A 27,214-nucleotide genomic window follows, 5' to 3' on the forward strand; every position below is an offset into this window, starting at 1 on the left:
ATCTTGGTTTGGTTTGACGACGTCATAGTGGCGTCAAGAAGCATGGCAGTGATCTCCGATGTCAAAAAGGCACTCGAAGCAACACTCCACTTGAAAGATAGAGGGAGATTACACTGGTTTCTGGGTCTAAGAATCAGACGAGAAGAGGTCAAATCAGTCGACCAAGAACGCTACATAAAAACAATGCTTGAGCTGTTTCAAATACATCAATCCAAACCCTCAAGAACTCCAGCTGTTTTGAATTTGAAACTTCAGACAAGAGACGAGGAAGTGGACCAGAGGATCTACAGAAGCTTGATTGGATTACTTCTGTATCTGGCCACACAGACGAGGCCAGACATCATGTCCACAGTAAAAATTCTGTCCAGACACATGAATGCACCTACCAATCAACACTGGATGTGCGGAAAAAGACTTCTGCGATATCTTCAAGGTTCAAAAGGTTTAAAGTTTACTTACACAATTGAAGCTATATAATTTAGTGGGGGAAAGTGATGCAGACTGGTCTGGTGACGTGAACGACAGAAAATCAACGACGGGCTACTACTTCAAGCTCAACGGTTGTGGCGCAGCACTCAGCTGGGGTGTCAAGAAGCAGGCCACAGTTGCTCTTTCTTCACCAGAAGCAAAATATCAGGGCATTGCAGCAGCAGTTCAAGAAGCATTGTATCTGAAACAACTTCTGGAAGAGTTTGGCATCCAAAAGAAACATCCATTAGCAATTGGAGAGGACAACCAGAGTTGTATTAAATTGTGGCAAAACCCAGTCATGCACAAGAGGAGCAAACACATTGAGGCAAAATTTCACTTCATTCGGGACAAGACGGAAGATAGGACTATTTCAATTCATTACGCTCATACAGACAAAATGGCAGCCGGAATCTTCGGAAAAATTTTACCCGTATCGAATGTGGAAACATTCAGAACTGTTTTGATGGAAACAGACTCTACGCAATCAGCTAAAATCTGAGAGGGGGTGTTAGAATATTGATCAAACTATAGTCCTAAACTTAGAGAGAGTTAGAAACAAAGTTTAACTTACCAGATTAGAAAGACAAAAGCAAATTGATTTTGATCAGAGAATTTATATAAATGAATTGTCAAGATATGGTACTTAGAATATTCGGTTCAAATTGGTGAATCTAGAAAACTAATTTTAGAGTGAGATTATTTGATGTAAAGTCTTCCCAGCATGTATTGAACGATTGTAATACCACCGGAAATGTGAACGAATTCTTAGAAAAGTGTAAATGCAAAACATCTATGGTACCCCCTGCGACTGATTTCTGGAAAATTTGCAGAAGCAAACCATATTGGGTAACCCTTGCGACCCCCACTGTAAATCATTGTGCTAAGATTAGTTTTGTATCTTGACTTTCTCGCACTGATAATGGGTATATATAAAGCTGATTTTTGAGCCTTTTTGCATCCCCAAAATCACATCACCATCTTGATCTAATAATCAGATTTAATTTTTCTACTTAGTTAAAAATGCTTTTTATTCCGCTTGCGAAAACCCATAACCCAACATTTTACGTTGTTTGAACTAATACTTTTAAAAGGCTACTTTTCTAAAAAGAGAAAAAATGATTTTTAGCTTTTGTAGTTTTGTAGTGTTGTTTATTTTCGAGGAAGTCTTGGTATGTGATTTTTATACTATCAGATGTTTTTTATGGAGGCTGATAGTGTTGTATTTAGTTTCTTCAATTCTTTGAATTAAAATTCAGGACTTCTATTTTTTTTGTTTTTTTTTACCTCACTCGTTTTCTTGTTAACAGCAGTTTGTTTTTGTTTGTCTTTGGACGGAAAGCCAAGCCCTGTCTTAGTTAACTCTTTTTGTTTTCCAGCCTCTTCTCCACCTTTGTTCATACTTCCTCTGTCTGGTGCTCAGTTTTTTGTGAAAGTTGGTTTCGGAGTTGAAATAAACCTCAAATTTTGAGATACTTGCAAGATAACCATCTGTGACTAATAGACATAGATATGTTTGGACTCTTACTGTAAATTCCTTATATAATAATGCATCACAGGCATTATAAATGACAGAGGAATTTCTTATTTCGTTGAACTAGAATTGACGTGTTCATCTTTAGGATGTGAGTACGCATTATACTTTGATCAGTTAAAAGCAAAAGGGAATAATCGAACTTTGTATACTTTAGATATGTAAAAATCTTAAAAATTAATTTTCTGGAATAGAACTTATTTACTGGATAAAAACACACCAATGATCTGATTATACATTGTTAATGAACAGTATTTGGAAATTTGTTCCACTCATTTTGTCTTCTTTATTGTGAGAAGTTTGGCAAAAGTGATGGAAACGACCACTGCCCACATAACCACCATCATCCCAACGTTGAACCATTTGTCCTCCCCTTTGTACGGCATATCCTGAGCGTCCAGCATATCGCGACCAGTTTCACAAATTTCCCCCGATAGAGTGGTCCCGTTCTCCAGTTTGAATGACCGTTCGCCACAAAGGTCTACTGGCCCAATTATAGAAATACCAAGGCCGTTCATCGCGTATCTGAACAGGCTTATGTACTGAACCCAGGCTAGTCCTTTGGGAAGGGAAGCTATGTTGGCCATAATGCCCGCAAAGAGGAAGAAAATGATCAAAGTCAACGTCATCATATTCGCAGCTATTGACAACACCCCGAAGACGATGCTGTAGAAAAAGGCGAAAGCACTTGAACACATGCTCACTATCAGTCCAGTTAAGATGGTAAACATGTACACCCCAAAATCACTCGGAAATCCTGCCATCCAGTAAAAAATGCTGACGAAAAAGATAGTGGGCAAAAGTTGCATTATCAGCATTTGAATCAACAGCTTTGAAATGAAGAAAGCGATAGTAGTATAGTAGCCGTTTGATAACTCGTGAACAAATACGGCTCGACCTTTGATAAACATATCAATTGCAGCCACATTTTGAAAGAAAACTTGGAGGAGAAGCATTATGAGGGCTCCGGAATAGTTCTGAAATCCGGTTACGGTGAATTCCAGGTCAAACCAGACAATGCCACAGACTATACCTGTCAGAATTCCAACAATCGCGGGCAAAAAACATGCCTCTGGATTCCGGATGAAGTCCTTCAACTGCCGCGCGATGAGATACACGACTTGCAGAAAGAACCCAACGCTGAAATCTTTTCGGGCAACTTGCTGTAGCTCATTGCTCTGACTGAGGGACACAATTTGCTCGCACGCTGCGAGCGTTTCTTGTGCCTCGGTTGATTCTCGATAGATCATGGGCAAGTTCATCTTAACAAACCACTCATCGTCTTCATTACAGCCATCAGGGTTACTTTCAACCATATCATCCGATTTGAATGACGTCATCATTTCAGCTCCTCGATTGTTGTCAACTTGCAGAGCCAGGTTGTCACGCTCCCAATTATCTGAAACCTGCCCAATATCACTGTTTTCCATGATAACATCAAGGAAAAAGTCAGCAGGGTTGTTGTGCGATTCACAGATGAGACCCACATTTGAGAAGTAAATCACTGCATCCTGTGCCTTGCCGTGATAGACGGTTTGGCCGAAACAGGAGAAAAGGTGCAGTTTGTCGAACATTGTGTAGATAGAGTATCGTGGCTGGTGAATGCTGAAAACGATTGTGCAGCCTCTGTTGTCGGCTAATTGACGTAGACTGTTCATCACAGAGTAAGACATGGAGGCGTCTAGGCCACTCGTCGGCTCATCTGTGAACATGCCGAATGGAATATGTCTATGGAGTCATGGTTCTTTGAAATGTCTGAGAATGGTAAACGTGATAAGGTTGGAACGGAATGAGGACGCAAAAGATCCCTTTTATCTCGGTGTATTATGACTATCTGTAGTTGATATGGCTTTTATAAACTTTGATAGGTAGCCCCATCTTTAATGAGTCTATACAAATCATACTGGATTTAAATACGTACATTACTTTGTTCAAACAAAGAACTGAAAGCAAAACTTGGACACGGGGGAAAAGAAAGATCAAAAAGAAAGATTAAGATCATGGGGTGATGTATCCAATTTGTTAGAATATTTAAGGTTCAAATTGATGATCAGTTGCTTGATGGTTTCTAATGATTTAATGATCAGGAGCAGAATTTTATAGAATCCGGTTGTTGCCTGACTAAAAAACATCCAGCTGCTCTGGACCATCCAGATTTCCGCTTTTGCATGAGAAAGGAGCAGAGCAGTATTTTGGAGTCTTTCTCATTACAGCCATCCCCCTCCCCAGCGCAGCCTGGAGTATAGCCCCCAGCATGGGAAATAAACCCCCATGGAACACCCCCTAACCTAACTTCAGATAAAAAAATAAACCCCCACGTAAATAACCTCCATTTTAAACTTTGATCACGATGATTTGTTCGGTTGTGATACTTTTATATCGTCACACGGGCTGCTAAGGCATGGCCATGTCTCGCAAGGTATGGCCAAGTGCGCTAAATGCACAGCTCTTTAATAGTCAAGTGGAGATTTTTTTCGTATAGTGGTTTATTTCCGAAGAGTTTTATTTCCTATCTTAAATTAGGTGAGGTTTTTTTCCGTGTTTTTTTTTCAGAAACAGGAGCTGATGGTAATCAGCATAACAGCGATATGGGGTGGGTGCTATATTTTCATGGTGGGGGTGGGGGGGGGGGCTATAATGGGCCTGATTTTGGATATCTACATGCCTAAAAAGAGGATATCAGGTTGGGTGATCATTTCCATGGCAATGTTGCACCTCTTCCTTTCTCCCCCAGAGACACCTTTGATCAGCTCGTTTCCCACCTTGGTGTCGGCACACTTGTCCAAGTTCAATTCACTCAGAAGGTCTCTCACAGTCTGGTCTCTCTCCACCCCATTTGAAGTCTTCAGACGCAACTTGGCTGCGAATGTCACGTTCTCTTTCACAGTCAGAGTACCGTACACAACATCGTCCTGAACTACGTACCTGAAACACCTCAAATTGTTTTAAAAAATGTATTTATTTATCAGGCGACCCATCATCACTTCACTTTCCAGGTCCACGTTGAATCAAGCTATTGTTCAACCTATGACTAAGGCGCGACTTTCGATGTCAAGAGAGCTATCTTGAAACTCTTTTCAAAAAATTATTTTAAAATTTTTTTGATGGTATTAATCAAGTATTGCATAGAATGAGCGGAACTCTACTCCCAATAGACTGAGTTTTTTAAAATCTTTTATGGTTGCAATAACAAAATAACTTGTCAATGAAATACAGTTTTTTTTCAATACACGACAACATATTAGATACTTTACTGAGGATTCTAATGGCTGGGTATTCTATTCATGGTGAGATCAATCTTTTTTTACTAACATACACATTCAGTTTCAGCTCCATATTTTTGTTAAATCCGCAACTCATTACTTACGTGAGGGGAACAAAAGTTGGTCCCTGTATGTTTTTATTGAATAACTTTAAATTAAATCACACTAAGCATAAGATATAAAGAAGACTGATACTACAGGTTTATTGAAACGGATAAAGGAAAGGCTGGTAAACGATGTAATGCTACTAAGAATTCAAAGAAGGGAATCACTTTATGTTGCAAAAAATAGAAACGAGGAAAATAACCATGAAGTAGAAAATTTGAAAAACTACAGCATCAAAGAGAATTTTACAACCGAGCGCATTCTTAAATTCAGTACTTGAGGAGTCAAAGAAACAAATTGATATTAAACCTCGCTAAACGCAAAACACCAGACAATAATGTCGCAACTCCAACTATTAACAGTCAATTTTACACAAAACTTGTGCCATGATTTACGAAACAACTCCTAAATTCTGATAGCAAATACAAATCAGTCCGGCAAGAGGACATAAGTATTGAGGCAGCTATCCATTCGTATCCGTCATCTACAATTCAAGACCTCTGCAACATTGTTAACAATTATGCGCCATCAAGCAATGCAGGATGTCTTATAGTTCACACTGGACATAGTTCCATTGATCAGGGTCTGCAAGGCGAAGAAGCAGCAAAAGAGTTAGGAGTATTTCTGTCAAAATGTGTCAGGAAATTCAAACAATGCAGGCTAGCAAAATGCAAATTGCCGAAAGTAAAGAATGGCACATTTGGAAGAGAAACTAACAACCATGAAATTGAAAAGTTCAGTGAGAGTTAAATGACGTTGCAGATGGACTAAGAGACGAAATCCAAAACACCGATAAAAACATTTTGGACTATACTTTGGATCAAGCAGATATTCAATTCGGTGGTATACATCCAAATCAAAGTGAAATTCACAAAAATGTGTCCACCATTGCAATTTTTTAATTTGAATATGGGGTATCAGCCTGCTGAGTGCAATATGTCTGTGAGACAAACAAACCAGGAATTAAAAATGGAAATGTTATGAGTAACTGGAAAAGCAATGGTCTTATCGGATTTAATGCGTTTGGGTGACTTTATGGCTTTGGAAAATGATTTCAAAATTGTTTTTTTTGTGCTTTTGGACATACTATTTATGGAGAAAAAGAAAAAAGAAATTGAAAAAAGTTAGTCAATTTTCAATTATAGCAATTTGATTTTAAAAAGGCTCAAAACTCGAAACTATTGTGTTGAGTTTTCGTGCTTAATTTTCTTATGCGAGCTACATATTATATGCCATCATATCTTTTAAGTGGCAATGTCAAACCAAATCAAGGGTCCATACTGAGAAAATTCAAGCATTCGAGAGTTAGGAAAAACAATTTGCCAACATAAGGTTTTAACCTAAACTACTGAATTTGATTATGCGGAGTGTCAGTAACAAACACGAGGAAAAATTCATTTTCCTAAAGCAACAAGACAACCAAACCAGCCAAAAAATTACTGAAACGTGGAAAAACGACAAACATGTTACACCATTCTTTGAATTTTCTAAGCAATGAGCATTAATTCAGTCACCATAGTAGGTCAAAGTTAACGCAACTGTCAAGGGGTGGTGGAGTAGGAATATTGATACCAATTACCTTCAAACAAAAAAATCAGGAGCCATTAAAATTCAATTAATGGCGAATCGTTGTGGGTTGAAATACTCAAAGCTTTTAACGAAAAATTTCTAAAAAACGATTCATGTTGTTCTAACAAAAAACCTGCGAAAATTTTTTCTGAATGATTCAGAAGATATCAGAAAATTCAGGAGCATATTCCTTGACACAGAACATTATTTTGAACGGAGATTACATTCTAAATTACTTTCAGCAATGTGAAAACGGCTTTTAACAGAGTTCGTTCCCAATAATGGGTTAGACATTGTCAACGAAAGTCAATTTGGACAAATGGAAACAGTGAAAATTTATTTGATCATTGCTTAAAAAAAATCAAAAATTCGATACAATAACATTGGAACAATTGGTTAGAAATCATCCGTTCTCTCAGGTGTTTGTTTCAACTTTGGATTCTGAAAACAAATACTTTTACAGAGGTACCAAAAATTATTATAGAGTTGTTCTGAAAAACGAATAGCCATAACAGATTGCAGAGCAAAGAATCTACAGAAGGATGCAAATCCTCACTTCAAGTATTCTCGGTTTTGTTTAAAAATCTGTTGAATAAATTAGCTCCTATAAAAAGTGTACAGCCAACTAAGAGTCGAGACAAACAAAGTGTACATCTAAAAAAGTAATGAAACTTATTAAAGAAAAAAATCAACAATTTATTATTTGGAACAAAAAGGCAGATGCTTCCGCTTATAACCCTTACAAAATAATCAAAACAGTCGCTAATCGACAACTTAAAAAAACCGGCGATGAGTATACAAAGAAAACGTTTGAGAGTCTTCCTGACTTAAAACAGCAACGGAAATTTGTAAACAGTAAACTCAAACAAAAGCGAAGTCTACCAAATTTTTTGAAAAAATAGTTTCATTTTAAAAAACCAGGTGGCTAACAATTTATATAGCTGTAATTCAGATTTGTGTATACGAAGGGGCGAAAAAAGATTGAGTTACTGAGTTTTGTTTATGAGAATTTTTTTTTTTCATTCAGATTTGCAGCGATGAAAGAGTTGTATGTTGTAACTGAAAATCTACAACAGAACAAAGCATCGGGTCCTGGATAACTCCCGCATGGCTGTTCAAATGTAGTAAAATGTCTTTTGGAACACATATACAGTTTGCAATTAAAGGATGTATTTCGAAAGATTTTTCCAGATATCCTTAAAAAACATTTGTAATCAAGGAACAGTACTCGTGCCCCTTATCATTATACAGTACATTAACAATTTCTCGGAGAAAAATAAAAGCGAAGCGAAGAAGTTTTAATTTTGCAGATGATACTTGTATAATATTTTACTCAGAAATATATAAAGATCTTCATACAAAAACTAGCAGTATTTTTCAAAAAAACTGATAAATATTTGAAACAAAACTTTTTAAAATTGAACTGAGATAATACCGAAATACTTGATTTCTCTAAAAAGATCAAATGCTTTCCCAGGAGCTTCATTTTAATGGATGTATCGTAAAACCGACAGTCAGTTGCCGTTATATGGGCCTAATGGTTGAAAATGAATTGAATTTTTTATTAGATTTAAAAAAATGTTCAAAAAAAGTCGACTGCTTTTAAATCATCCTATTTAGTGAGACATTTAATACCACTAAAGCAAAAATTTTACTCTTTAGGTTATTTGTCCTGTCAAACTTCATTTTCATTGCAATTTTGCTCCAATCTCTGCCAGTCTCATCATTTATGAGATTAAACAGAAAAATATATTGGGGTATAAAGATTTGCCATTTGCGTAAAAAGTTTGACAGCGCAAGGGATCATCTTACAAGAGATAAAAAATTACCTGCGAGAGTTTTTTATTAAAAAACTTCTGTTTTTAAAAAATTTGATTTTATTAAGTGTTACAAGGAAAGCAGTCAGACAGCGAAAAAAATGTCTTTCAAATGTTTTGGAAAATATTTGAAAGAAAATTCCCGAACTGTCCATTTATTTCCCGAAGAATGTATGCCAAATCAACATGGAGTGAACGATCAATTGTCCAGAATTTGTCGAGAAAGGGGAAGAAATTGCCAATAAATATGCGGAGAGAAAAAAAAATAAGTTTAAGGAGAAAAAGAAATTTAAGGAGAAAAGGAGAAATGATCAAACTACATGAATGCGTTCCAATATATAGACCAGTACAAAATTTTAGAAGTCACTCTTATTAGCAATTTGAGGACCAAATTTTCAAAAGCTTTTAAAAGGATTTTAAATGTTAATATTCCACCAAACTTTTGATATGGTTATAGAAATTTGAATTTACACTTTTCAGATTTAAAAAAAATCAGTGATGACGCCAGATAATTACTTCAAAAGAATCTGAAATGGCGATCGAACTTTTCTTCGGGAGTGTTCGGGCGCGACTATCGTTCCTCACATTGCTGTCATGTGAAGAGTAGTGAGATAATAGTGAAAGTAAGGAGGTGTTCTAACTAGAACAAATACACAGAGGCTTTAATTATGAAATTTGTATCACAACGGGTGTCGGCTATTAGCATTACCCAGCACCTGTCAACGCCATATTGAAGTCAGTTACAAACTGAGCAGTGCTTTGAAAAATGATAATTTGATGATTGGCTTTACACATCTATTCTTTTAATACACTTTACTTTAACTCCTATATCTTAAACCCTATGACACCTAAGCCCGCGCAAAAAAAAAACCGTGCATTGTTTCAACTCAATTTTAGGCGTCCTAAAACTGGAGATAATCAGGTCTCAGTTAATTTTAATCAGTCTCAACAATACAGACTAAAATCTTGTTGAATGACCGAGGTGCCAATAAAACAACTTCATACTTCTGTCAGTCCAACGTAATTTGAATCTATAAATTGAAGGCTCCAAATTGTTAGGAAATTAAAGGTCAAATCTCAATTAAAGGTCAGAGTTATAACCGTTTGCGAACTAGTTATTTCATTTGTTCCCTAATCAGGCAATTAAAAAATGAAAATAGTCAAATTCGAAAACATTTCTTGTTTCAAAACACTGTCGAATTTGAGTTAAGCAATTCTTCGAACGCCAACAAAGGTCGTAAAAGCAATGAGCTTTAGCTAAAGGAAAAACCTCAATTGTTGATAGCACAATTATAGCCATTTGCGAACTAGCTATCTCATCTGTTCCCTAATAGAGCAGTTAAAAAAAATGAAAATGGCCAAATTCGAAAACATTTCTTGTTTCAAAACACTATGGAATTTGAGTTAAACAATTTTTCGAAAGCCAAAAAAGGTCGTAAAATCAATGAGCTTTAGGATAGCAAAATTATAGCCATTTGCGAACTAGCTATCTTATCTGTTCCCTAATAAAGCAGTTAAAAAATGAAAATGGGCAAATTCGAAAATATTTCTTGTTTCAAAACACTATGGAATTTGAGTTAAACAATTTTTCGAAAGCCAAAAAAGGTTGTAAAATCAATGAGCTTTATTATCAAAGACTAACAAAGTTTACCAGTGATGTAATTGCTCGAAAAATCAAACTGCCGCGTTTCCACATCAACACAAGATGGCAACTTTATTCGATGTTCAGGTTTTCAAAATTATTCTTTTAACGCACTTTATCTTACCTGCTATATTTTAACCGCCCTATTATTTAAGCCAACAATAAAATAGGAGTTCATCGTTTCAACGCAATTTTAAGCTTCCTAAAACTCAAGACAGTTAGGTCTCAGTTAATTCTATTTCCTCTCCACAAAACAAATTAAAATCGCGTTGAATGACTGATGTGCCAATAAGACATCCGGTAAGACAACAAGTAAGACAACAAGTATCAAAATTGTTAGGAGAATAAAGTTAAAATCTCAATTGTTGAAAACAAAATAGTCACCACTGGCGAACTAGTTATCTTATCCATTCCCTTATGGGGCAGTTAAAAGCAACTGAATAAAGGCCAATTTCGAGAACATTTTTTTGTTTCAAAACACTATCGAATTTGAGTTAAACAATTCTTCGAACGCAAAAAAAGGTCGTAAAGAAAATGACTTTTATTAAATTAAATGACTAACTAATTTTAACAGTGAAAAAATTGCTCAAAAATGCCGCTTTTCCACATCAACAAAAGATGGAAAATTTGTTTGCGTTAAAAAGACACATTAACAAGACTTTAAATTGAAAGCCAGCCACTCGAAGACTCATAAAAGAGATCAAATGACTTATCAAAAACTTAACTCAGCAGCCGCCGTAGTTTCCTTAATATTACCACTAACCAGAATACAAATTAACACATCCATCCAGCGTTTGAAATAGAAACAAACAAAGTGTCAATGTATGAACCGGCACACCGGCATTTTGATAAACCAAATATATTAAAAAAAATGTTCCTGAACGACAGCGGAAAACTCGACAAATAGCTCAAATTAATGTCTGGTGATCGATAGAAGATACATATTCCCGAAGGTTCCTAATTTGGCTCGCCGACAGAACCCATAAGTTAACATCAAATATTTCCCATCACAAATCAAACCCTAAATCCTTTCTGTAAGGTTTATCGTTATTGCTCTTGATTGTTTATATGCTATTCCTTACGAGCAAAAATTGAATCCCATTCGTCCAATTGCCTTTGGAAACTTCGTGCCAAAACTTTTGCCGATAAATTTTTTCCCGATTTTGAGCCTGCCCCTATTATTGCCTTTTGAAAATATCATCCAGAGTCAGTGTTACCAGGATTCCATTTCAATTTATTTTACGCAATAATTGAAAACAAGGACTGGAAAAACTTGTATCAGAAAATCATGAAGTGATTTTGGCCTTTTAAATTGACACCAGCTCACTGAATCAAAAAACCAGTGGACATCAAAAATTTCATCAACATTTTTGTTGCTGAAATGGCTAATATAGATTGTCAAGGGTCCTTAGATAGCTATTGTATTGAAGAACCCGATCAACTTGGTTATTCAAATTACATCAAGCGTTCGCTTTTGAAACGTCTTCAGATATCCCAGCCCAAAAATCTGAAATTAAAGAGGATCGTTCATTGAGCATATTTCTGTAGCCACTAATACAGATGACACTTGGCATTTTGGAATACAAGCTCTGATCAACGCATCCCATCCCTGTAAACAAAAACTTTTGACTTACTTTCAAAAACAGGAGACAAAAATTGAAATCCTTTGACGCTTCGGCTGTAAAAAAACAGAGGAAAAATATCAAAATCTACACAAAAGATCACGGAAACTGATGGGGGATTAAAAGGAGGAAATTGGCTTTCTCTTCTTTAGGGATACTTCCAGTGTCTTAATTATGTGTTTACACTGAATTACGTTTTTGTGAAGTCAACAATATTTTTATTTTTCAGTTGGCGCCCTCCAAGCGTCCTCAAAAAGTTAGGTCGAAGCCTCATATCGTGACTCCTTAGGAAATTTGATCACAGGCGGGGGTCAAAACTAATGATGGAACCCATAAATGATAACACAGTTTCGAAATCTTTAGATTTGAATTGTACATCTTTGCTGCTAGCAAAATTATTTCTAATCAACAAACCGTTAATATTTCTTACGGTTCGCTTTTTTTACGAATAACGATTCTTTGATTACCAATTAGTCTAAAAATATGTTTTAAATTTAGGCTAGAATTGTTTCATTTGGAAAACACCAGATTTTTGTCCTCTACGCTATGAAAAATTTTGAACTTTTTCTGTTCAGATCACTGGGCGATATCAAGGAGGTTGCTTGTCGAGTGTTTTTTTTCGGCCAAAACAATCGAGCTAAAGAAATTGTCTTGTCGTTACTCTTCAATTTCAAAACAACTCAAGCTCTTTATTGCCGTACTCGTGGCACTCAGTAGTTTTGTGTTATTCAGTTCCTTTGAATTTTAGCTTCGCTAATTGTTCTTTTGGACACCGAAATAAAAAACAGATTAGGGATGTAAATCGGTTTCTATGTGATTACACATGGTGTTACGCTATACGGGTTAAAGAATCGGAGTGAAACAATTTAAACGATAAATTCTCGATGTCACTAACGATGTTATCAAAATATTGCATTTGATCAATATTGTCAATGCTTTGTCAACAGAAATATTTCTTTACTTGCTTTTTCTTCATCCAAGTCTCCATCTTCCATTTTTAAATTAATTGGTTGAAATATTGCATTGCGAATGTTTTGGTGGAGTTTTTCCGGGTTATGCAAAGAACTACCAAGAAGAGCTACGTTATAGGCTACAGCGAACTGCTATAAAGACTCTAGCGTTTTTTACACAATTTCAGTTTCCAAAGATTAAAAAAATTTGAAGCGAGAAACTACAAAAGTATCATTCTTGTCCGAATGTGAACAAGAGCATACAGCGGCCGTCAATTTGACTTTTGCAAAGCCCGGATCGATGCGTCGCCGCTAAGAATTGCTAAAAGTTGTAAAATTTGCGCTTAATTTAGAAAAAAGTGTAAGATTTGCGCTCAATGCGATCAATGCGGTGAAAAAAAACTTTTTATGCGGTGAAAAAAAACTTTTTATGCTATCAATGCGGTGACAAAAAACTTTTTTTTGCGGTGGAAAAAAAACTTTTAACAATGCACTAATCTTACAAAGTCTCCTCATTGGAATTGTTCTATAAAAAACGCAAGAATAGCGCTGCATAACCAGCAACCTCGTAATATTAAAAAGATATAATACTATAATGTATGTCGAACATGATGTCGATCGAGGATCATCTTATGGATAGATAATCAGCTTATCGATAAAAGATAAGCATATTAACCAGAAAAGTTTTTTAGCCATATGTGAGACCCATGCGAGACCAAATGGTTAGCTTGCAAGGTTCTGGCAGAATCTTGCAAAAATGGTTATCTTGCAAGACTGGCAGAAAAACGGTTATCTGTCAAGATCTGACAGAGATATGGCTATCTTGAAAGATTTGCAAGACAAAAGGTCTTATCGTTAAAAAAAGATCAAGTGGCAAACTTTTCTTGAAAAAGTAAAAAAATATCGAGACATCGTTTTCGTTATCGTCTTCTTTATATCATATCAAGTGGTGAAAGAAACATTTAAAATTCTATATATGTGTGAAGCTATGTCTAGACTATGAATTGACGCATGAAAGAAGTATTTTCTCGCTATGCCGATTCTCCATTGTGTAATTTCGATCGATTACGTTCTCTGACCCTCCCTTTTTGTAGAATCTAGATCCCAGACTTGGAAAAGATCTATCACAACAGTTATTACAAACGTTTGTGGTTGAAAATGTTTTTTATACGTTGTAGAATTGATATTTATTTTTTGTACTGACGCAGCTAAATGTTTGAAGTATTTCGGATACTCTCTTCCATTCAGAAGAATCTGCCCATCCACCTCCCCCGGCTGCACATCTCTCCTCTTAGCCAACAAGTCCAGTAAGCTCGTCTTCCCACCTCCACTCGGACCCAGAATGGCATTCAGTCCTGGTTCAAACACCCCACTTACATCACGCAGGATCTTCTTTTCCTTCTTCTTACAAAAATTGCCACTAGTTGTTTCGTACTTCAGGTGGCGAAAGGAAATAACGCTTCGACTCGATTTAATATTATTTGTACTTGAATCAACATAATTTGAGCTCATGTTTAAGCTTTTGATAAATTTACAACGCTATTCTCAGACCAGAAAATGAACAGTTTTGCCAGAAGTGTGAGCTGAATTGCAATAAATAACCTTCAACCCCCAAATGTGCGTTCGGTTTTTATTGTGTGCATTGAGATTTATATATAGCCAACACAACGCTCTAATTGTTTATTAAAGGTAATACTATCTGGTTAATAAATCCGAACTTGTTTGCATGAATAGTTCTATTTAATTCGAGTTAATGATTAAATAAATTAATTAACCAAAGAAGCATAGACAATAAAATGTGGATGAAATCCAAAATTTAAAACTTTACATATTGTTTGAGGGCTACTGAGCATTTGAGCAGCACTTCGTCTGATCAAAAGACCAGATCTATTTTACACATTTTCAAAATTCATGAACAGCTGAATAAGTTACTGTCAGATGAGAACCGCTGCAGCGTTTATGCTTATAATATGCAGATATTAACTATTAGTTCCATTTCAAAGCAAACATTTTTATGGTGTTTATTCATTTAATGAGATAAAATTCTTTGCATGTTTGTTGTACCAGTTCTTTGCTTTGGTATTTTTTCGATTCCGGCGCAATTCTTTTGGTATTTGACGCTTTTTATGTCAAAATTTTGGCTCTACATTTTCAGCTTTTCTAATTTACTTATTTGAAAGCAAATCGCATAATTTATCAATTCAAAAGAAGCACGTTCATAAAATGAAAATTAGAGATTGATTTTCTCTGATTTTCAAAGTTTCCCGCAGTGAGAAGGAATCGCAATACAAGTAATGGATTTATCTTTCCGTTGATACTGTCAAGAATTTATGGTCTTGAATTAACGTGAGGCAAAACTACAGAAAATAAAATTTGCGATCTTTTATTAAAACCTATTCAGAAATCATGAATGGTGGATATACAACAGAAAATTGAACTTGAAGTCAATTTCAGAATGATTTGCCCTTAACTTTGCAGTTGCTACTGCCAAAAGGCAATTGATTTTTTGAGACGCTTGCACAACTAACTCAAGAAATCATTGGCGAGTTTTTCAAGCAGCAAAAGAACTCAATGTGTCTGTTATCGGTTTTTTTATCGGCACTTGCACAAAAAAATGAAAAATTATGTCCAAAGTTGTAAAAATAAATAAAAGAAATCTCAATGTCTTACTCTAAATGATACTTTGGCGGTGCGTTAACAAGAGCTCAAAAAACTGTCTTCAAAGTTTTCGACAATCAACAAATTTGCAAAACTCTGCTTTTTGAAATTGATTTTATTAAAAATAAAATCAGGCCTGAGCATTTTTCCTCTAAGATAAAACTTTGCTTTTTCTTTTATTATTTTTTTTCAAGTTAATTAATTGTTTTGCATTTTTCAGAAACTGATTAAACTTTAAAACTATCAAACTATTTCAGCAGTCTTTCAATTTTGTACGTAGTGTTACTATGGAAGTTAAATGGCCGAATTGCTATGTTCAGTTTCAAGAAAAATTTAAAGCAACCACTTTTTTGTCTAAATAATTTTACGGGGTATTGATCAAGAGTAAAATGAATTTTTCATCGCTAGAATTCATTTGTTTAGCGCAAAGAATCTGAGCCAATATTGTTGCTTGACAGTATCATTCAGGCAATTCAGGTGTCTTTGACGTTTCATGATGCCACACAATTTTAACAATTTTGTGCACCTATAATGCAAATTGAACGGATATTTTCAGACGCGAGTTTTTTGTTTGGTTTGTTTTGGTTGTTTTCTATTCTTTACTGTAGGGTAATGTTTATTGTAAAGTTCGACCGCAAGCACATATAGCCAGAAGACGATATCGATCAAGAATTGTCTTTTTTTACAATCCAAGAACTGGATTGTCTTGGCGCTGTGTCTTATTTTTTGTACGATGTTTTCACATTTTCCCCATTGATTCGAAAGGGGATAAACAAGCAACGCTCAGTGAGAAATTTTGCCTAAATTCAAACTGAAATAGTTATTATTATTATATAAGGTTAAATTAAACACTACAACCAAAAGTAATTAACTTGGTTAACAAAACGGTGATTGTCAATACAACAGATCAACAGTTTATGAATCTCATTTCGTCGGCATTTTTTTATTTTTCACATGTAAAATGTATGTTTTTATTCTCCCCACTTTGGTCAGGTAAGAATAAAAAATACTAGAACTGCACATTGACAAGTCTCCCGTTTGTTGCAATCGTTTTGGCGACTTATCATTAAAGGCTATACTCGATTCTTCTGATTCTGAATTTGTTAAATCTGGCCATAAAGAGCGTGTCAAAATCATTGAGGCAGACCCCTTGATCATATCTGTCGACAATGATTGCAACAGTACTGGATCAACCATCTCCCCTCCGCGCAGTCGAGCACCCAAAAAGCAAAACAGTCTACTATGGAGCCCGTGCCAGCAACATTTCCGCTTATCCCCGAATAGCGGTGATTGACAAGGATTGCATTAGTTTACAGAAAGCTACAGACAACCCCTGCGCTTAGAAGGAACGATTGTCACTTAACACAGCCAACCGCTTGAGTGTTTTCTTGAAGGTTGCCGATATCCCGCCAAGAACTTCAATTGCAAGGGGAACAAATGTGATTCCCATCTTTGCGCAGTTATCGTCGTGGAGACAATATTTTCTTTCATCTGCTGCATCAAGTGCGTATCCTGCCTTTGTAGCCGCATTAGTGAGAGAGTTGGATTGCAGCGACGAAGTAACAGTTACATCAAATGCAGCAGGTTTTCCCGCTTTCCAAGTAGGGACAAAGATGTCTCCAGGGCGTGACTGGCTTTCTGGAATTAGGTTCTTTTTTTCCACTACTGGTGAGAGATTCGCAGATGAGCAAGCAGACACTAATTTATCTCGAATACGGTCATGTCTTGCAATTGCGTCTCCCCGACCGTGACACGCAATGGCATGATCCCCATAGATGTCAAGAACTCCTGCTTTACAGAACGGGCACTTCCTTTCGGCGTCGTAGACAGGGACACCCAACTTGTACTTTGCACTAATTCTAAACTCATTTGGTGCCATATGAAGCCCAAGAGCTGGAATGGGGGGAGCAGACAACCAAGCTCCAGCATGTCGGACAGACAATGAGAGAAGTCGGACGGATTCTCTCTCACAGGCTAGATTCTCTTTGAGAACATGAAATTTTTCATTATCAAGAGAATGCTGGATCGTCTTTTGTGAGAGGTTTGAAATGTCCAGTTATGCTATACTGGAATAAAAATCCTGAAAAACTTGGCAGTTTTTTGGGCTCTCAACGGTTATTTTGGAAACAAGATCTTCAGAGGAGAGAACAGAGCCAATGTATGATGCTTTATACTGGTCTTGGCATTGGCGAACACCCAAACCTGAAAGCGTTATGGGTAGGGCTGCTTGAGTCCAGGATTCTTCTGGAAGAACAGTTCCAAGGATATTCTCAAGTTTTTCGCGCTGTTGGGCATCAAATTCTTTTAGGGATTCAATAACTGGACGTGTGGGCGTTTGACAGCGCAAAGAATACACCACTTTGGGGGACCCAATACAGTGGCGTAGGATACCTAGGGCGCACTGAGGGTCATCAAGATAGTCCAACTTTTCGAAAAGTACCCCTATTTTCCCTATCCTTTCGTTAAGTTTCATGCAGACAAACTCTGGGGTTCCTAACGCAGCTCCAAGAACCTCAAGGCCCGAAATATCATTTCGTTTTATTCTTGTATCCAGTCTGTCTAAATCTACCGTGGACCACAGTTCGCACTTATCGACCCTGATGTGGAGGCCGCGATCAGGTCCGAGCTGGCATAAAAGATCCCAAGATCTAATGAGATCGTCCTCTGAGCCCACCAAGACACCGTCATCTTGATACCAGGAATGCTGTTGAAGCTCTGGCGCAGTTTCCTGAATTTTCTCCATAATGGGCCAGAGCGTCAGAGCGAAAAGCAAAGGGCCTAATGGGTCGCCTTGTTGGATACCGCTTTCACTGCTAACAACAAATTTGTCATAGAATAATTGGCTGTGTTGTGAATAACAGGAATTGGTAAAAGCAGCAATGCCTGGCATTGAATTTGCAACGGCTTTCAGCATTTCACTGCGTTTTATCGAATTGAATGCATTGCAAAAGTCAATTTGCAAAATACCCGAGGAACTGGACGAGGTGAGTATTCTTTCATACGAAATCTTAGTCGAATGTATGATGGCTTCCGCTCCTCCCTTCACTCCCACACCCAATTGCAGGCTCTGGAAAAGTTCCTTTGCTTCTAAATTTGCTTCCTTGGCTAAACATTTAGCTATTAGCATTCTCAAGACTTCTCCGACTGCAATAGGGCGAATACCGCCTTTCTTTTTCAGCAAGGCTGATAAAGATGCACTACATAGAGCTTGTGAAACAAATTCGGGAAGTTCCCCACGGCAGCTTATGTTTACAAGCTTAGTCAGTACTCTCAAAGCAACTTGTGACTGATTTGAAGCGGTACACTGTACAGCATGCAAAAGATGTTCGGGAAACATTTTTGAAGGACCAGCTGCTGTAAATCTTGAAAACGAGTTCAGCTGTTCCGAAATATTTTCCTCACTGAATTGATAGGCTTGTGATGAAAAATTTTGGACTACAATAGGCTTTTCTTCATGGGGATGCAATTTTTTCAAACTATCGAGAGTTGCCTTGTTGAATGGTGCAAAACCATCAGAAGCCAAAACTTTTGCTGCTCTGCCATATTGGCCCTGGAAACACAAATTTTTTGCACGTTTGATAATCTCTTCGGAGTTTGTATCGTTTGATCGTTTTGATTGTTTCAAAGAGCAAGCTTCGTTCCATAGCCCTCCAAAGTCTCCGCTGTTCCAGCGATTAATTCTTTCTAGAATTCTTTGGTCGTTGTTCCGCCTGTGTTTTTGCCCGCCTCTGTTACTGGCACGTAAAATGCATTTAGACAATCCGAAGAGTTTTCTCCAGTTTAGTTCTGTATTAGGATCTTCAATGCAATCAGTAATGACGTCAGGGAAAAGCTCTGACCATTTGTACCGTACATTGATAGGGACATAGCGGATAGTCGGGACTTTAGTGTGAAGCGACGTTTTTCAATCTGGAAGGTTACCATCTGTTCTAATTCTTTCGGAGTTCAAACCGGTTAATGCTTCGTTTATTTATTAAGTTGTCATCAATTTTTGAGTTGTTATTTCATTGGTCTTAAAATGACGCTAATCAATTTTGATATCTGACACACACTTTTTCTCTTTTTTGTCTATTTTGTGATCTATAAGTCTTGGTTTATGAAAATTCAAACACGCAAAATTTAACTGATTTTTACAAATTGTGGTCCTTTGACTTTTCGCAAAGGAAATATTTCAGGGCTTGAAAATAGATTGCTGAAGGCTTTTTAGATCAGAAAAATTAAGAGATTTTGAAGATACTAACATCAGGGTATCTTGGGAATTTTCAAAAAAAATTGAAATCTCAAGTTTTGAATTTTCGTCATTCTTCGAGTTTTTTTTGCCAAGAGCAAGTGAAGAAAGTCTCCTGGCGTTTCATTCGGGTGTACCACGTAGTTTTTAGTAGCAGCAAAATGATCTTCAGGATATATATATATATATATATATATATATATATATATATCACGAATTTTAGCGACTTTTCAATGAGATGTGCAATTTCTTGTTTTTTTTTGAAAATTATGATTTTCAAGTTTGCCATTAAATAGGGTCGAATAAAGCTTTTAAGGCCTTGATGATAGTTTACTTTTTTGTTTCTGACGTTAAAAAAATTTTTTTTAAGATAAATATTTCAAGATCCTTAACAAAATTTCAATAAATTTTGCATTTTCTTTAAATTGTTATTTTTTGGGGGTTTTCGATCTCTAGGGGCCAACTAAGATTTTTTAAAGACACTGTATGTGTTTACGCCTTATTTTTAGTTGGTGGCCTAAATTTGTTTGGTTCTGCTGATCGGTTATATGTGCACCCTGCATTCTGCTGACCTGCAAGTTAGACTTTAACAAGAAAGACAAAAGTGTTAACTAGCAAAATACTATGAAATCCTTTTAAGTTTTTGGATTGGTTTTCTTCACCTTTTCTGAGCTCATGTTGTCAATAAAAACGTTTATGAGCTCGATGTTGGGTCTCTGCTTTAATATAAATAAAGCAATTCTGGTGTTTACAATACTTCGGATTGTATTTCGGGTCTTGTCCTGCTACGTTCTTTTTTGCTGTTAAAGTGCTGCTGCTTTTTTTTCAAAGAGCATCATCAGTAAGACAATCAGAAATAAGCATCAAAAGCAATTTTAGGTCGATTAAAAACGGATAACTCAGCCGAAAACGAATTGGAAAGAAATTTTGATTACAAAACAAATACAAACATAACCGACTAAACGTCGGAAAGCATTGCTCTCGAACGACTAGTGTGAGCTCTAATGAATTCCAGCCTACTTTAGTCAGGGGAGGGGAAAGAGGAGGGAGGGGGAGCCTAAATGGGACAAAGAACTTCCATAGTGGGCTTCAAATAACCACAATAGAGATTAACATATACCACAATTAAGATTTGAAGTAAAAATGGCACCACTTTCGGCGAACTTTTCATTTGACTTTTAGTTTTAAATTGCCGCCAATTGAGTTCAGCTGCTTGAAATTGTGATTGAGAAAGAATTTTAGATCACGCGAAACGCAAAAAGTCCAGGGCGTAAAAGTCAATCGAGAAGTCAAAATTGTCAAGGGGAAATTTTGCATAACGTTTACAAAAATTGCTACAAACGTTTACACACGTTTACAAAAATTGCTATGAACTTAGTTCAAGAGCAATTAAAACAAATACTCTCCCAGGATTTCACCATGTAGCATTAAGTTGAGGGTTAAACACTATGTAAACTTATCGGTTCCCAGATTTTTTGGAAAAAAAAATTTAGAAAACGAGATTAGTTACTTTTTTTTGTCATATTGCTTAAAATAAGACCATTTTCTACCAAAAAATTTAACTAATAGGCAATCTAAATGCATGTGCTAGAAACGTTGATTTAATTCCATTCCCAATAAATAAAATAAATAGAAACAGTGGGCAAAAATCACTAAAGTAGCCAATAAAAACAAAAACCTCCAAATTAGTTTAGAACTCATTATAATAACCAAGTACTTTGAAACACGGGACCTCTCCGCAGAGAGTTGTGGATCTTAACCACTGAGCTACACCATCTATATGCGGTCAACTCTCACAATCGGTTTTAATTTAGCAACAGATATATTTTCTGATTCAGCGCAACTCCAAATACCGCGAAAAATCCAAAACCCACAAGACGGCTGAGAAGAAGGCGGCTATTGAACATAACCGCTTATCGTTGGATAAAGTGGTTTTAAAGAACTAGCGTCCGCTTTGCTTTGGTAGTCTATAGCTTAAGCTTAGGGATCCTTTCAAAGCTAAAAGATCCCGTTACATAAAAGGGCCACCCTTCACATCACTATTATGTATCCTCGAAAGCTTAGGTAATCTTCGACTGGCTATCTTCAAGTAGAAGTCAGCTACTCAATATATTTGATTAAACATGTAAAGGTTAATGAGAAATCAAAGAGAAGTGATTACGCAAGGTCACTTTAGTCTACATAAACGAAAGTTAACCGATAAACACTAATCAATGCATTCTCCCATTGATAAGATTCTACTTTTTCTAGAGATATTTCTGTCAAATATAAATTCAATTGATTTCATTTATAGTACAATGATGAGCTTAATTTAGAAGCAAAACAAAATGTGCATCTGATTAGGTGGTACAACTCAACAGCAGTCATTTTAGCATAATTGCATTAACATACAACGCGATTGCAACACATTTGGCTTTTGAACTACGTCGACTTGTAATTCATACAGAACAGGTCAATTGAAGCATCATTAAATTCTTAGAAATCCGAGCCGAGGCAATCATAGGCGCTGTCTAAATGAATAGAAAAGCAACGTTAAAATAAGCCATATCTTCTTTATATCGAAACTAAACTCTAATCTAAAGTAAACTATTTTGGGCTAAACTAATTTAATTATGAAATTGTAAATGAGGTAATCTGGGAACAAAGCACATCAAAATCACGTCAACATCTACGCCCTTTTGCAATTTGAGCATCTGTTGAGAATCACTTTTAATTTCAAATCATCCTAAATGGACAGGGGTGAAAAGGCGCAACATGTCGCGAAATTTATGGACTACAACAATATGTCTTTTCGGTATTAATAGTCTATATCCTTATAACTAAGTCAAAACCTGCGCATATTTCAAACTTTTGCGACTTGAAGCAAACCAAATGATAAAACTTGGAAACCTTTAGTTGACCAAGGTGGAATATCATTCGTAATTGACAGCTTTTATGATGTAGACTACCGGTGATACTAGTAATCTCTAGGTCATAAGGTGTTCATAGTTCAAAATTATGTATTACTCTATAACACGAGTCTCGAAAAAGAAAAGTTGCCTATGAGGGAGAAAACAGACGTTAAACAAGACATATTGTAATGAGAGTGAATCATTATCATAATGAGAGATGGAAAATAACTGTGCTGTAGAGGAATTGAGATAATTGTTAGTAATGAGGAATGTGTAATTAAACAATTCTGAATCGATATGATAGCTCCAACTCAACTGCTGCTGCTGATGGTAGTCAAAAGCGGCTATGTTGATTATAACAATCTGAGGTGAGGTGTTCTTTCTTCAATACTTAAATTAGGTTGAACACGGTTAGTGATGAGGGTTTGGACAATCAAAGCTATCGCCATAGTAGAAGTGGTTACGATAGTAGAAAATGCAGAATATAGGGGAAAAGCACCATAATCATTTCAAACAGAAAAGTAACTTCACTCTTTTACATGTTCGCAGGAATTAGGAACATCCTATTTGGCAGGAAACAAACACATTATTTAACAATTTCTGAGCCCATCTGGACACAAAGCTGCGTTGATAGAAAAATTGCTGTTAATTTGAACAAAATCTGCCAGATAAATGGTATCTACATTAGTATAAACAAAATGTCTGACTTCACGGTAGAATCGTTCACGAGAGCCTTAATAGATCATGCAAATTATCTGAAGAGGTCTGTACAGATGCACCTGCATAAGAGATTAGACATTACGTCGAGTGATGACTGAAGCTCTGCTTATTTTATATCTACAACTCAGAAGACACTCATCATAGATAGAACATCGATTAACATCAACAGTCTTCAAGTTCAAGTCAGACAAATCACTTCCATTTTAATTGTTCCGACCCCACTTGTGGGGGAAGGAACTATATACTCAAATGGGTTTTTTTTTTTTGTTCAGTGAATTTTGGCCGATCGATATATTCGTCGTAGAGAAATGTGAGTGGTATCATTAAAAAGCTGGTCCAGCGTAGAATTCAAAAGTAAAAAGATTTTTTTGAATTTCGTTTTTTTCGAGGAGTTATCGAGGATTGAAGTTTTGTGTGAACAATGGGATCTTTAGCATGATTGTTCACTTTTAGTACAATTTTCTTCAAACTAAGATCTTTTTTACGAAAACATTAATTCAAATTTCTATAAAAAGAATAAATTTTGAGTTCGTAAAAGTTGAATGCAAGGCGATAGAAAGACTAGTTCTGGTCTCATAGGGAAGTTCACTATCAAAAAAAAATCGAACTCTAATTGAGAGCCCTTTTTTTAATAAAACTTTTCTCTTTTTTGCTTTTTTAAGTCACCTAGAGACAAGTCACATTTTATATCGACGTTCTATTAATGACAAAACTCCTTTATAGTCGAATGAAGCGCAATGAACAAAAAACGTCGTTTTCAAGGAATTGCTCATGTTTTTTTTTGGCTTCGATTCTGAGTTTTCGTAATTTTGAATGAAATTTTGAATTTCTTTTTGAAGTTTTACTATTTTTTTTGGAGTCCTATGGTAGGGATTCATTGACTAACAGTGCAATATGTTCCATAATGAGCATTAAGTGAACATGTCTATTTCATTGAGGGGGCGGCTAATGGCTGTTAAGACTTAAAAAATAATTTTTCGAATTTTTTTTTGAATATTAAAGAATCATAATCTTATTATAGTGAATTGTAAGTCAGTCCAGGGGTGAGAGCACCCTCTTCCTTCCTACTGCAACCAAAATTAAACTGGTTAGCGGTTTTATCTTCTATCTATTGGTTATATGACTTCAATGACAAAAAATTTCAATTTTTTAAAATTTTTTTTGGATTTTTACGTATTATTGGTTACTTTTGAAATCTTATCACATTATCCAAATATTGACAGTTCCCATTAGCTTAAAAACGATGTTCTGTGGATGACCAATAAAAATTTTAAACAAAAATTTATGGTTTAAATGGCTTCGACACGTTCTTCTTGCACTTTTCTACTGATTTTTTGGTTTTCTCCTGTTTTTTTTTGTTGTTTTAATAGTCATTATACTTACTGTGATCTCATAATGAATACCTATGCATGACAAACATAAATGTACTGCCACCGGGGCATCTTTGAGCGTTTTTATTGACTTCCGTTGAAAGCTATTGAATTTAATGTCTGCTAAAATAAAAATCATTTTTCGAAAATTTTATTTGAACAATAACAATTCCTAAATTTTTCTTGAACTGTTAGTGAGTTTCAGTATTGACTGGACCCACTTGCTTTTTACTGCGACTAAAAATATTCTGTTTAGCTGTTTTATCTTCTAGCTATTGGTTATATGACTTCAATGACAAAGATTTCAATTTTTTTAAATTTTTTTTTTGGATTTTTTGAATTATTGGTCACTTTTGAACTCTTTATCACATTATCCAAAGATTATTGTAATCCAATTGGCTTAGAGAGGACGTTCAGTGGATCACAGAGAAAGTTTTCAGAGAATAGCTAATGGTTTAATTGTCTTCGACACTTTCTTCTCGCATTTTTCTACTGAATTTTAGTTTTTGCTGTTTTTGTTATTGTTTTCTGTCATAAGACTTATTGTGATGTCTTTTTAACTATCTATGCATGACAGACATCATTTTCCTCCCTATGGGTTATATCTGAGCATCGTCATTGAGCTCCGATGAAAGATTGAGTTTACTGGCTGTTAAGGGTTTAAAAATAATTTTTCGAAACTTTTTTGAAATTCAACCATTCCTAATTTTTTTTCGTGAATACTCTTGGTCATTGTTGGTTCTAACAGAATCCATTTCCGTTCTACTATAGCCAAAATTAATCTGGTTAGCGGTTTTATCTTCTACCTATTAGTTTTAAAACATCAATGCCACGAGAATTCATATTTTTTTTGGGTACTTTATTTTGTTTTTCGATCCTTTTGAAATCTTATCACATCATCTTACTGCTGAGAGTCCCTATTGGTTTAGGGAAGAAGTTCAACGGATCATAAATAAAGTTTTCAGGGAAGAGCTTATGATTTGAGTTGCTTCGACATTTTCTTCAGGCACTTTTCTACTGAATTTGTGGTTTTTGCCTCTCTCTGTTGTTGTTTTCATAGTCATTAACTTGTTGTAAGGTCTTATTGATGAAATACGATTGGCAAAAAAACTTATTGTCCCCTCGAGGCATCATTTATTGTATATACTGGCTTCCGTTGAAGGCTAATGAATTTAATGGCGTTGATAATACGTGTTTTCCCGCAATTTTCGTGCGTCTAATGTATTTGTTTATATTTGTTGATTTTTTGAAATTATATTGATAAAAAAAGTTTTCCCATTGCTCCTGAAAAATTAATTTAAAATTGAAGAGTGTTTAGTGAAAAGTTCATTTTTTTAATGCCTTCGACCCTTTTGTCGCTCAATTTTTTTTTCCTGAATTCGCTGTTTTTGTTCTTTAGGTAGCCGTAAATTGCTCACAGATCTCATAGGCTTGTAATTGAGGACTGAATGAATGATGTTGCTCGAAACATTCAGTATATAGCGAATAGGTTCCTTTCGTCAAATTTAACTTCTATTCATCAATCAGATGTCCCATCGAATTTCGTGTATTTCAAGAAATAACATATATATTGATATTATGTGCCACTGTTGTTTCGTTTTTCTGAACGTTTATTGAATGGCCATTTTTTGCGTTTCTTTTTCTCTTCCTTCAGAACAATCGCGTAATAACAGATCCCAATGGTTTTTAAATGTGGCCCAAGTAAACTTATTTAATCTTTCAGTATAAATCCTTCAACTGAAATAGCAGAAATAACAACTGAATTAAAAATACATATTCAGATGATAGGTATTGATTTTAATGGTAGCAAAGGTTTGTGTTTTCGCAAATCGTTTGTAATTTTTTGAGTTTCTCTTTAGTTTGTTTCTATGGCATAGTCTGACCACAGACGGGTGCTTTTGGTTTTGTAATGACTTTTTAGTAATTTATGAAGGATTTTTTTATTAAAAACCAATGTTTTTTAAGATTTTTGAATTTTCTTGGTGCAAAAAATGTTGATTAATTTTTAAGTTTCGCCTCACTGTTCGTTCTTTTTGTCGGCTTGTTACCTAGTCTCGTTAAGAAAACTTTTCATCTGCTGTATAGTTAGTAAAAGGTAAACTCGTGTAGTTAAGGTTTTATCTGACTGCATTTTGACGTTGTTACCAGGTGCTTTTAAATTTAGATATTCATTTTTTGCCGCCAAAATTTTGTTGGTGCTATTTTTTTTCTAGTCTCTTCAATGTCAGGTCACGTTGGTGCTGTAATGAAGCATGGCATTAGTAATTCAATTAGTAGATAGAATGTGTAACGATTGTTTTAAACTCAAACATCTATTTTTGTTATCTCTTGATTTGGTTGACATTTTAGTCAAAAATGTAGATGAGCTCGGGTCGGA

General features: G+C 35.6%; 1 protein-coding gene across 1 annotated transcript; it reads right to left on the minus strand.

Annotated features, from left to right (window-relative positions):
* Positions 1-2,126: 2,126 nt before the first annotated feature.
* LOC142335362 (broad substrate specificity ATP-binding cassette transporter ABCG2-like) lies at positions 2,127-14,923 on the minus strand. The gene is made up of 3 exons (XM_075383822.1): positions 14,175-14,923; positions 4,668-4,927; positions 2,127-3,704 (listed from the first exon to the last, which is right to left on the minus strand). Exons 1-3 carry the CDS (start codon positions 14,480-14,482, stop codon positions 2,275-2,277), a joined length of 1,998 nt encoding a protein of 665 aa, XP_075239937.1. The 5' UTR covers positions 14,483-14,923; the 3' UTR covers positions 2,127-2,274.
* Positions 14,924-27,214: the final 12,291 nt, after the last annotated feature.

The sequence above is a fragment of the Convolutriloba macropyga genome, chromosome 2 (genome assembly GCF_964194025.1).
Source record: "Convolutriloba macropyga chromosome 2, txConMacr16.3, whole genome shotgun sequence".
In the NCBI taxonomy this organism is placed as follows: domain Eukaryota; kingdom Metazoa; phylum Xenacoelomorpha; order Acoela; family Convolutidae; genus Convolutriloba; species Convolutriloba macropyga.

What these genes read in the sequence shown, in the direction of transcription:
- LOC142335362 (XM_075383822.1), bottom strand. Translation starts at nt 14,482, where the DNA reads ATGAGCTCAAATTATGTTGATTCAAGTACAAATAATATTAAATCGAGT. An exon ending in TACTTCAAACATTTAGCTGC is followed by an intron (nt 4,928 to 14,174) that starts GTCAGTACAAAA and finishes GAGGTGTTTCAG; the next exon opens with GTACGTAGTTCAGGACGATG. An exon ending in ACCTGATATCCTCTTTTTAG is followed by an intron (nt 3,705 to 4,667) that starts GCATGTAGATAT and finishes GCATGTTCACAG; the next exon opens with ATGAGCCGACGAGTGGCCTA.